The sequence below is a fragment of the Dendrobates tinctorius genome, unplaced genomic scaffold, assembly GCF_039654945.1.
Source record: "Dendrobates tinctorius isolate UK_male_01 unplaced genomic scaffold, ASM3965494v1 ptg000150l, whole genome shotgun sequence".
NCBI classification, from domain to species: domain Eukaryota; kingdom Metazoa; phylum Chordata; class Amphibia; order Anura; family Dendrobatidae; genus Dendrobates; species Dendrobates tinctorius.
The window spans coordinates 10,974,316-10,987,287 of record NW_027361817.1 but is presented as its reverse complement, the minus strand read 5'-3'; the positions used below and the strand labels follow the sequence as shown (position 1 = coordinate 10,987,287).

Here is a 12,972-nt window from a genome sequence, read left to right as displayed (position 1 = left end):
ATAACAAACTTAGTAGGTACTCACCTTCCTTACTCCAGCAACGCATCTCTGCCTCTGTGTTAGTAATTGTGGAAAAGCTCACAAGGTCACGATGATAGAGCATGCAACTGCTGCAGCCAATCATTGGGCCCAGTGGTGATGCTGATGTAGACAACAGGTTGTGACTGTCACCAAAGACCGGAGCAGTGGCAAAAAAGACTTCGATAGAGCAGGAAGAGTAAGTCACATAGAGAACGTATTCCCAGAAATCCCCTTTAAACTACTTTTTAATTCTGATTACATTATCATTACAAATGCGGCAACACCAATGAGGCGCCAATGACCTGACGGAGGAAGTCTGCTCCTTCTGTGTAACCTCTAGTTCAGGAGTAGGGCCCACTGGCCGTAAAACTGCATTTTCTACAGCCCCAGTGCATACTGCCAGGGACTGCAGTGCTTTGGCTGATGGCCTCCGGTCCTTTAATTCTTCCCTATACTGCGAGTTTGTGAACACAGATTACACTACTGAACATTGTGTTAGGAATGGCAGAATGCACTAAATAAGAATAATAATAAAGTGCATTCGCCGCTCGGGGTCCACCGTGCAGTAGGTGATTTAACCGCTGCTAAGTGGTGGCAGGAGCAATATGGCGTTGATGCGCACAGGGTTAAGCGTCACCCAGGTGCGCAGAGCAATCTCTTGTTAAGTCACAGAGACGCCAAATAAATACAAATACAAAAGACTGAGCCTGTTGAGATCACAGTACTCAGTATAAATACACACACAGTATCAGGTCACAGGAGTAGCCCAAGACGGCGGCACTTCGTCCGTCTAGACCTACCATGTGTGTGGCGTCGCAGCTGCGGACGCTAAGGAGTGCTGCTACTGCAGCGCAGCGTGGACACTGCTGCTAAATGACAAAGCTAAGACGCAAGCGCAATGTCGGACGCTAGCAGCTGTGAATGTTGCAGCAGAGGAGCGCTGGCGCTGATTCTAGACTCAGTCACTAACCACATACGTAATATCAGAGGGAAAGGGTTTTATAATAAGTCATTCATCAGAATCATACATCCGTCCTCATACACACAGCAGCAAGTAAGACTATACTAGCGCATGGCGGAACAGCCATGCGCGCCTTTTATAGCAGCCGGGACCTTCTGCAAGCTTCCAGATCTCTGAGATGGACCAATGAGATCTGGAGCTGGACCTGAGCACATGACTCCCGATCTCCAATGGGAGATCGTCCCATGAGCATGCTCAGTAGGAGGACAGAAGGACTTAGCCTCAGGAGAGATTTGCTGCAAAGGCAAGTTTGAAGAGTTCGACGTGCAATATTATTCGGCCCCTTTCACTTAATACTTTGTTGCGCCACCTTTTGCTGCGATTACAGCTGCAAGTCGCTTGGGGTATTTCTTTCAGTTTTGTACATTGAGAGACTGAAATTCTTGCCCATTCTTCCTTGGCAAACAGCTCGAGCTCAGTGAGGTTTGATGGATATCGTTTGTGAACAGCAGTTTTCAGCTCTTTCCACAGATTCTCGATTGGATTCAGGTCTGGACTTTGACTTGGCCATTCTAACACCTGGATACGTTTATTTGTGAACCATTCCATTGTAGATTTTGCTTTATGTTTGGCATCATTGTCTTTTTGGAAGACAAATCTCCGTCCCAATCTCAGGTCTTTTGCAGACTCCAACAGGTTTTCTTCAAGAATGGTCCTGTATTTGGCTTCATCCATCTTCCCATCATTTTTAGCCATCTTCCCTGCCCCTGCTGAAGAAAAGCAGCCCCAAACCATGATGCTGCCACCACCATGTTTGACAGTGGGGATGGTGTGTTCAGGGTGATGAGCTTTGTTGTCTTTACGCCAAACATATCGTTTGGCATTGTTGCCAAAATGTTCAATTTTGGTTTCATCTCACCAGAGCACCTTCTTCCACATATTTGGTGTGTCTCCCAGGTGGCTTGTTGCAAACTTGAAACAACACTTTTTATGGATATCTTTTAGAAATGGCTTTCTTCTTGCCACTCTTCCATAAAGGCCAGATTTGTGGAATGCACGACTGATTGTTGTCCTATGGACAGACTGTCCCACCTCAGCTGTAGATCTCTGTAGTTCATCCAGAGTGATCATGGGCCACTTGGCTGCATCTCGGATCAGTCTTCTCCTTGTTTGAGATGAAAGTTTAGAGTGACGGCTGGGTCTTGGTAGATTTGCAGTGGTATGATAGTCCTTCCATTTCAATATGATCGCTTGCACAGTGCTCCTTGGGATGTTTAAAGTTTTGGAAATCATTTTGTATCCAAATACAGCTTTAAACTTCTCCACAACAGTATGACTGACCTGCCTGTTGTGTTCCTTGGTCTTCATGATGCTCTCTATGTATCAAACAGAACCCTGAGACTATCACAGAGTAGTGGCATTTATACGAAGTCTTGATTAGACACAGGTGGATTATAGTTATCATCATTAGTCATTTAGGACAACATTGGATCATTCAGAGATCCACAATGAACTTCTGGAGTGAGTTTGCTGCACTGAAAGTAAAGGGGCCGAATAATATTGCACGCCCCACTTTTCAGTTTTTGAGTTTCCTCAAAAATTTAAAATAACCGATAAATTTCGTTCAACTTCACAATTGTGTTCCACTTGTTGTTGATTCTTCACCAAAAATTTACATTTGGTATCTTTATGCTTGAAGCATGATATGTGGGAAAAGGTTGAAAAGTTCCAGTGAGCCGAATACTTTTGCAACGCACTGTAAATATGGACACTTTTTTTCAAAAGACCTCTATGCGAGTGAGGCTGATTTCTTCTTATTTTACTATATGTGAGTCTGCTAGCTCAGCCTGCACCGCCTGGTTAGCTGAGTGTACATGTTATTTATTGCCTACAAGTGTTATTGAAGGGCTCGGTTGAGTATGATGCGCAGAATGCAGTAAAAGGCGCACACCTTTTGATGCATCTTCTCAGTGGTGTGCTCCTCCAAGTGCCTTGCCGGAATTGTAGTAGCTTTTATGGTGTGGCAGTTTTGTGGCTTTAAGGGGTGTCCCGCTGTGTCACACCCCAGCTCCTCCACACCTATGCCCATTTTGGCAGAGCTGATTCAAGTTGGCGTGAAAATGCAAAAAGTCGCTAAATAGTTGCCAAACTATGCATTGCACAAACATTTTGAGACTTCAATGTTTAACGGCAGTTTTCTGCCAAAAACACTGAATTGCCTTCCAAGTACTTAGAAAGCTTCTCTTCAGCATGTCATTATTATATGATCAGTATAGTCCGATCTCTATTACCCCCACCAGTTGTGAGAATGTACAGGCCACATAGCTTATTCAATACTCTGTTTAAGAAATTGGTTCCGGCTGTAGTTCTAACACAATCGGGCAGCTGGGAGTTCTGCTGGTCTATCTTTAGGAACGTTCGAGATCCAGGTGGTGGGGAGCCCATTGATTATACCGGCATAGCATATTGTAATTTTCTGAAATGGTGATATGCTTTTAGAAATATATCGAAATGTCATTTCAGGAATGCAAGACGTTGGCCATTGATGATTGATCCTCAGGGTCAAGCAAATAAATGGGTGAAGAATATGGAAAAGGCCAACAGCTTACATATCATTAAGCTAAGTGATCCAGATTTTGTGCGAACTCTAGAAAACTGCATCCAATTTGGGACGCCGGGTAAGTTAGAACAAAAAATGTTAATCATGCGCCAGCTTATAATCATAAAATAAAGAGTTAAAAGTGCTGGTTCCCCAGGTTGACTGATGCATTTCTTGCTTTTCATTTTCCGCTGATCATCAATCACATTAAAACTGTAATTGCTGTATTAACAGCAGGTGGTAAAATCTGTATTTTGAAAGATTCATTTGTGCAAAATTCTTTTAATTAGCTCCTTTAATTGTGTTGTGAAGATCAGCATATTTATGTATTCATTAAAAACAAGATTTTTCTGAATGCAGTTGTTGGGTGAAAAGACAATATTTTATACAGTGGCAGACAGATAAATCTCACCTGCTTGCTTTTCAGGATACTGGCAATATCCATAATTTTTATATGAGACAACTTTATTTCGCTTCCTTGACCTAATAAATTCCGAACAGAAAACATGTGATGTCGAAAATATTCTTTTATGATTGTAAATGAAACCGAACTTAGAATTATTACAGTACCATTATTACAAATAGTTGTAGCTTCAGGCAGTTGGTGAATGTTGGCTTGATTTAGCATTGGATCTTCAAGAGGCTGTCTGTAGTAAATTTGTTTTTTTTTCTGTAATGCAGACGTTCCACTATACCTTGAGTAAGAACTGTGCTGGCCACATTAGAGTAATGACTGCCGGACCTGCCAGTTTGGGCTGGACAGGCCGACTATATGGCATGTATGGAGGCGTCCCAACTCACAAATGTTCAATTTCAATTTCCTACTCATCTAGTTCCCTGGAGAACTAAACTGCTGCCAGGTGTGTCTGGCTGGGTCTTACTCCACATTTACAACACATGCAAGCTTCAGCTGAGAGTGCACTTCTATAGATGACCCTGAAAAGTTATAGAAGCACTTCCATCAAAGTTTTATCCTCTTAATATATTGTAATCATCACACCTAAATCATTGAAAAGTCCCTGGCCACCCAGCTCCACCTCTATAAACACCTGACCCAGGTTGATCCCACCCCCTTGCTTTGTCTCTCTTCCTTGTTTCCTTTTGTCAGTGATGCAGGATTGTAATTCTAATGATGACTCATCCAGAGAAAAAAAACTTCCTGTTTCTACATAGAGCTTAGAAGGATTCAGCTAGTCAGTTTTTAATCACATGATGTCATAGGCCTAATGGAACAGTGGATAATTAACAGGGCAGAAAGGCAAAATTAGTAATTGTAAGTACAAAGTGCTATGTGATAATTGCAATATATTAAGAGGCTAAAACATTTGAAGGAAGTAATGCTTCTTAAATTGGCAGCAGAATGAATATTTGGCAGTGTAATTACCTGCTTATGCCACTCGGGGGAAATCAAGGACGGGGTGTATGGAGTGGGCTCAGAAGCTGAGCCTGCCTTAGAGCTCACTTGGGAGCCAACTGAGTTTTACAGCTGACACTCAATTGCAACTGCGGCTGCGTCATCTAAAGATATAGATAGAGGGGAATCTCCATCTGTCCAACCATTCCACTCCAGCAGAGTAATTTCAGTGTTCCTTGTGGGCTGGCTTGGCAATTAGTGGTCTAATAAAAGCCCTCAGGGCTGTCATCTTAGAACCCCACCCAAGCCCCACCACAGGCAGAGTTAGGAGAACTCTGACAGGACAGAACCCTGCAATGCAGAATGATGGCCTGTTCGATTTCTTGTAGTTTGAAAGCTAAAACACAACAAAAAATATTTAAAAAAGTAAACATTTCTTACATAAAAAAACGTAAACAGTGCAAAAATAAACATTTTTTTTATTGGCAAGTCTGTTTAAGTCTTTTTAAGTATTTAATACATGATATTGTAAATCAAATGGTAGAGCTCCTTTAAAAAATAAAAACAAGAAAGTGAAAACTGTCAGTGAGAAGGAGAGGCCCAGGGAGGGTATATTGAAACACAGGTCTTGTTGCAGCCTCCATCACAAATTCCTTCAGATTTGTCGGAAAGAATAGCTCAGCGACTGGAACTCAATTAATAGCACAAGCTAGCTTATCTCCTGTAGTTTTATAGATAAATATTATTACACAACATCACCATTGAAAACATTTTAAATAACAACACAATAAACACAATAACATCACCACATAAAAAATGGTTAATTTATTATAGTAGATTAGGGGGCTAAGATTTGTAGGTATAAAATGTAGAACTTGGTACTCCCATGCCACTTTTTATGTTAAAGCCAGCATTGTTATGTTATTGTATAAAATACTCATTTGGATTTTGGAGCATGGTGGCACATACATAAAAAGGCCACCAGGTTGACTTAGCTTAGGTGCTTAGGTTTTTTCTTATAATATACTACTACTATGAAATCATAGAAGTAAGGTGATTCATTCCATGTGATCTGTTAAATAAGGCCTTAAGGGGTTTTTCACTTTTGGGACAGAAGTCTGCAGTCACCCGATGTGACTGCATACTACCAAATCGTGACCCACGATTCCCTGGCACTGCCGATGTGAGTGGGTGGTCACGTAAACACATGTTTGCGATTTTCATTCTTGCGGTAGCATGCCAACTAGACGTTTCCAGCTTCTCTCAATTCATTTCTATTGATAGAAGCTGAACGTGTCTAGTTGGCATGTAAACGCAATTATGCAAATTATATCCATGTGTTCATGCATCTTCTCACTCACACCGGGAATAGCAGGGAATCGCTCACTGTCATGGTTCAGCTCATCTGCAGTCACATGCCTGCAGACTCTTGTCCCAAGCCTAGACAGCCCCTTTAATCTGTCCAGTTTATGTAATTCTTCATTTATTTTAGTATTACTGGAAAATGTTGGAGAAGAATTAGATCCGATTCTGGAGCCACTTCTTCTAAAGCAAACCTTTAAGCAGGGAGGTAGTGTGTGTATTCGTCTTGGGGATTCCACTATCGAATATGCTCCTGATTTCCGGTTCTACATTACAACGAAACTAAGAAATCCTCACTATTTGCCAGAGACGTCTGTCAAGGTCAGTTAAGGATATCCACTCTTTGCCCTAAAACTATACTTTGTTCTGTGTACAGGTCCCCTTAGTATCTCAATTATTCCAAAAGCTTTTGATGAACAAACCAGTGTTACTGTTTACATAGTTTAATATGATATTCCTGGCAGATTAGCTGTCTGCTAGAAAGCCTGTTTAAGTTATTTTTGCAGAGGTTACTGCTGTAGAAAAATGAGATTTAGGTTGATGTTTTATTAGATATCTTCTTATTTACGGGGTTTGTTTGCCTGATTCTTATCTTGCTTTGAAGTTCACATTCAAAGGCTATGCTCTTTTTGAGCAAATTAGAAATAACGCTATGGAAAAGGTCAAACATTCTGCCTTCTCTAAAAGCAAAGGTTTTATTTTGTTGCCTCATAAAACTAGAAAATAAGTGTGAAATTTACATTCCGGTGTAATTTATATCACATAGGTCACCTTGCTGAATTTTATGATCACTCCAGAAGGAATGCAGGATCAGTTGTTGGGGATTGTTGTTGCCCGAGAAAGACCGGATCTTGAGGAAGAAAAACAAGCTCTAATTCTCCAGGGAGCCGAAAACAAAAGGTGGCAGAGCTTAATGAATTCTTATATCATATCATGTACATAATCTAACAGCATATTACAAATGAAAAGCAGAGGCAAAGCCAGCTCTGGCTTACCAACTACAGAGTTATAATGTAACCCATTAAGGACCAAGCAATTTTTTGTTTTATTTTTTTCACACTCACTTTTCAGAAACTGTAAATGTTTATTATTAGGGCTTGTTTTTTGGTACCATTTATGGGAACATATACATTATTATAATTAAAAGGTAACATTTCAGAGATTTTTGCATTTTTGCTTTTATGCAGTGAAAATTGCAAGGCAACATTTTCATAGAGGTTGGTAAGAATATGGTGATACCATATAGGTATATATTTTTATATAGTTTAGTACTTTTGCACATTAAAGGGAACCCCATTTTGCCCTATGAGATGCGGCCACCGCCATCAGAGCTTATCTACAGCATTCTGCCGCTGCTCCTGCGCAGGCGTACTATATCTGCCCTATTGAGGGCAAACAAAAGTACTGCAGTGCGCAGGCACTGGACCTCTCTGACCTTTTCCGGCGCCTGCGCACAGCAGTATCTGCTCTGCCCTCAATAGGGCAGATATAGTACGCCTGTACAGAAGCCACGGCAGAAGTAAGGAGGAGGACATCATCGCTAGAAGATGGGAGGCGCCGGACCGCGACACCCCTCAGACCGGACCGAACTCCAGGGTGAGTAGAATCTAAAGGCCCCTTTACATTTAGCGATGCACCAGCAATCCCGACAACGATACGACCCGGTCAGGATCGCTGGTGCATCGCTAAATGGTCGCTAGTAAGCTGCCACACAGGCAGATCTCACAGCGATGTAGCGACGCAGCAGCGGTCGTTACTTATCTTTCAGACGCGGCAATCCTGACGCCCTCCCACCCGCGTCCACACGTCGCTCGTCGGCGCCAGCAGGAAGCCCAGCAGGAAGCGCCCGACGAGAAATGGACATGGACGATCTCGCGTGATCAGCGACAGACAGCGGGGGAGCCGGTCGGAGGTAAGTATCACACATAGCGATGTCGCTAGTGATATCGCTGCTGCGTCACAAAATCGGTGACGCTTTAGCGATATCGCTAGCGATATCGCTATGTGTAAAGGCCCCTTAACTAATTTTTCTTATCTTTCAGGTTACATCGGAGGCTTATCTACAGCCTTACAGAATGGCAGTGGTCACATCTCTTTTCGGAAAAATGAGTTGACAGATTCCCTTTAAAAACATATTTTATAGAAAAGTCATTTTTAAGTAGCTGCGTCCCAACGACAATTACTTTTTCATTTGATGCAGTATTTATTCTAAGGGCCATAACAATTGAGTCTATTCGGAATATGTACTTTTTATAGTAAACTATTGAAAAAAAATCTGAGGGGACTTCAGTCAGAAATCATTTAATCACATTTTGTCACTGGGGAATAATTTTGAACATGATTTTTGCTGAGTTCAAATTTTCTGCTTTTTAAACTAAAAAAGGCATGCTGATTGCAAAACTGCAGTTCATTTTCTTCTATCACATTAAGTTTTTCTCTACAGTTTATATTAGGCCGGGGTCAAACTTGCGAGAAACTCGGACGAGTGTCGCACGTCAATACCCGGTACTGCCACCCATACTCGGATCGGAGCGTTCAGCTGCATGTATTTCTATGCAGCTGAACGCTCCGATCTGAGTGCCAGTGGCAGTGCGGATATTGACGTGCGAGACTCGTCCGAGTTTCTCGCAAGTCTGACCCAAGCCTTAGTGCGATTACTTTAGACTGGATCAAGGATAGCAATATTGTTTTCCTATTGGCCGAGACTGAACCACCCATGAGTGGTGAGGACTGTAGGACGACCTTGGCAACCGGCAAAAGGTTGTTATTTGTCTAGGCTCTTCAGTTACACGTGAGATAGTGTGGCGTGAGGTTGTGTAGTACGATATATAGTGAAACATGTTCCAAAATTCTGTATACAAGAGGTTAGCAGAATATATTTTTTTATTTGCACACGGTCCATGCTGTCAGACTCTACACCCCCTTCTCCATGCGAGTGGCGGTGGTGTATAGTCCTCCCGGCCACTCCCATCAGTTCCTTGATCATTTTGCCACTTGGCTTCCACATTTTCTCTCCTGTGACATCCCTACCCTCATCACGGGTGATTTCAACATCCCCATTGCTCTTCCCCTCTGCCCATCTGCTACTCACCTTTTATCTCTAACCTCCTCGTTTGGCCTTTCGCAGCTTACTAATTCTCCAACGCATAAAGACGGAAACTCCCTCGACTTGGTCTTCTCTCGGCTTTGTGCAGTGGATGATTTTGCAAACTCCCCTCTCCCACTCTCTGACCACAACCTTCTTTCATTTTCTATCAAGAACTGCCAGGCCGCTCAGGTCACCCCCACTGTCCATATTTATGGAAACATACAGGCCATTAACACCCAGAAACTTATGAAGAACTTGCAGTCTTCATTGGCCCCTATCTCCTCCCTCTCATGTCCTGATTCTGCATTGAAGCATTACAATGAAACACTTCAAAGTGCCCTGGATGAATTTGCACCTCCTATAAATAGAACACCACAACACAGACGGCGACAACCCTGGCACACCCTGCAAACACGTTTCCTGCAGCGGTGCTCCAGGTGCGCTGAACGTCTGTGCAGAAAATCCAATCTACACAAAGATTTCATCCATTATAAGTTTATGCTTAGAACATACAACACTGCCCTTCACCTCTCAAAACAAACCTATTTCAACACCTTCATCACCTCATTGTCCAATAACCCTAAATGTCTCTTTGACACTTTTCATTTTCTACTCAACCCAAAAGTACAGGCCCCAACCACAGAGCTTCGAGCTGACGATCTGGCCAATTACTTCAAAGAAAAAATTGACCAGATCGGACAGGAAATTATCTCCCAATCACCTCATACTGTCCTCCCTCCCCCACTGCATCTAGCTCACTCTCTGATTTTCAACCAGTCACAGAAGAAGAAGTAAGCAGGCTCCTTGCATCTTCTCGCCCAACCACTTTTCAAGCAAGTTTTTCTCATACAATCTTGATGTTAAGAGTTCTATAGCCTTTTTTGATAGGCCCCAGGGACGGCATCAGGGTAGATGGGATGGGCTGAATAATGTTGGAGCATCAGGCAAGATTGAACACTCCAGGAAAAGCTATAAGTGTAAATTTTTTCCTTAACTGCTACATAACTTTACTACTGGCTTACCATTTCACTTACAGTAAAAATATATCTTTTGTATGAACGAAATAGTTTTAAATAAACATTACATTCAGGTTATTTTTTGCATTATTTTCCATATTATGTACATTTTGTGTGAGTTTGGAGGATGTCCAGTAACTTAAAAAGTTGTTGTGATAGAGAAAATATATGGTAACTTTTTTGATTCAGAAGCCAAAATTTTGTCAAAAACAAGTGTTAGATCTCACTCAACAAAAATTGTGTTCCCCAATTGAGTGTTTTGAAATATGTTTTTTTTCCAATATTATTGGAAAAAATATAATATTTTCCAGTATTATTGCCTGTCGGTGTTACTCTGGTACAAAACATAGGTGTTTATGGCAGACCAGGACTTCTTTGTAATATCTCTACCTGTCATAGCAAAACATCAGACCCCCCCCCGAGTCACATCATGAGGGGGATAGGCTAACATAAGGAGCCCCCTGCCTGTGTCTAACATTTTGGCCGCTTAGTAGTGACTAATGAGTTAAATTACTGGAGAACAAATTTATTGGTTTCCTACCAATGACTGTTTTCATAACTTGCACAGAAGTGAATGGAGGCATGTGTTCTTCACCAGGTGGAATGGGACTGGGAGAAGTGTAGACATGTCAGATATATAAGATGAGAAATCCCTTTTACTACAGTAGGGCAGTGTAAAGAATTTTCAGCAATAAAATAAGTGGGGCAACAAGAATATATTGCAAATAGAATATTATGAATATTATGAAAAATCGTAATCATTTTTGTGAAGTGTGTCCTTTATAGGCAGCCCCTATATGAGAACTGCAGGAGAAGCATAGCTTTCCAGCCAGAACACTTATTTATAGCAGAATTTTTTTAAAAAAAAAATATCACATTATGTAATTTTTTATTGTATTTATTTTCCATCATATCCTTCCATGTAACACTTGGCACATTTTTTTTCCAGGCAGCTGAAGGAAATTGAAGACAAGATCTTAGAAGTACTTTCAACTTCAGAAGGCAACATATTAGAAGATGAAACTGCCATTAAAATATTGTCTTCCTCCAAGGCTCTAGCAAATGAAATTTCTGAGAAGCAAACAGTTGCTGAGGCGACAGAGAAAAAGATTGATTCAACCAGAATGGGATACCGGCCCATCTCTATCCATTCATCAATTCTGTTTTTTTCCATTGCTGACTTAGCCAACATTGAGCCCATGTACCAATATTCACTTACATGGTTTATTAATCTTTTTATTATGTCAATAGACAACTCAGAGAAGTCCGAACATTTGCTGACTAGGTAGGTTAATTTATGTCAATTATTTCTGTATTAATAACAGTTGGTGATTAATTATCAGATTCATTGTGCTCAAAGTTTTATATTTAGAGAAGCTTATTTAGAGAATTCAGTAGGAAACTAAGTAATTGGTGAGTTTTTCTAGTACCTGAATTCTTATTTATAGGCCACGGTCACACATTCAGTATTTGGTCAGTTTTTTACCTCAGTATTTGTAAGCCAACACCAGGAGTGGGTGATCAATCCAGAAGTGGTGACGAGTTTCTATTATACTTTTCCTGTTATTGTTTCTCCCCTGGTTTTGGCTTATAAATACTGAGGTAAAATACTGACCAACTACTGAATGTGTGACCGTGGCCTAAGGGTTATTCTCAAAATCACAATGTGAACTTAAATAATAATATACGGTAATTATTAGTTTGTGCCAATATAACACATTTTTAAATTTGCCCCATTTTGCACATATCGCTCACCCCCAAATCCCCCCGAATGATCCCTCTATAGGTTCTCTAGTAGTTCCTGAGGCCCTAATTGATCATGCTTGGAGCAGTCTCTCTCAGATGACTTCCTGCCCACATACAGTTGTGGCCAAAAGTATTGACACCCCTGCAATTTTGTCAGATAATACTCAGTTTCTTCCTGAAAATGATTGCAAACACAAATTCTTTGGTATTATTATCTTCATTTAATTTGTCTTAAATGAAAAAACACAAAAGAGAATGAAGCAAAAATCAAAACATTGATCATTTCAAACTCTAAAAATGGGCCAGACAAAAGTATTGGCACCCTCAGCCTAATACTTGGTTGCACAACCTTTAGCCAAAATAACTGCGACCAACCGCTTCCGGTAACCATCAATGAGTTTCTTACAATGCTCTGCTGGAATTTTAGACCATTCTTCTTTGGCAAACTGCTCCAGGTCCCTGATATTAGAAGGGTGCCTTCTCCAAACTGCCATTTTTAGATCTCTCCACAGGTGTTCTATGGGATTCAGGTCTGGACTCATTGCTGGCCACCTTAGAAATCTCCAGTGCTTTCTCTCAAACCATTTTCTAGTGCTTTTTGAAGTGTGTTTTGGGTCATTGTCCTGCTGGAAGACCCATGACCTCTGAGGGAGACCCAGCTTTCTCACACTGGGCTCTACATTATGCTGCAAAATTTGTTGGTAGTCTTCAGACTTCATAATGCCATGCACATGGTCAAGCAGTCCAGTGCCAGAGGCAGCAAAGCAACCCCAAAACATCAGGGAACCTCCTCCATGTTTGACTGTAGGGACCGTGTTTTTTTCT

The 12,972-nt window shown here is 41.3% G+C and overlaps 1 protein-coding gene across 1 annotated transcript in view; it reads left to right on the top strand.

The window, feature by feature from the left end:
* DNAH7 (dynein axonemal heavy chain 7) overlaps window positions 1-12,972 on the top strand; it is a 529,416-nt gene that overhangs the window by 381,480 nt on the left and 134,964 nt on the right. Inside the window, exons 47-50 of the mRNA XM_073546702.1 lie at window positions 3,506-3,660; window positions 6,428-6,618; window positions 7,064-7,197; window positions 11,351-11,686. Of these exons, the coding sequence (XP_073402803.1) occupies window positions 3,506-3,660; window positions 6,428-6,618; window positions 7,064-7,197; window positions 11,351-11,686 (816 nt within the window). The remainder of the gene's footprint in view (window positions 1-3,505; window positions 3,661-6,427; window positions 6,619-7,063; window positions 7,198-11,350; window positions 11,687-12,972) is intronic.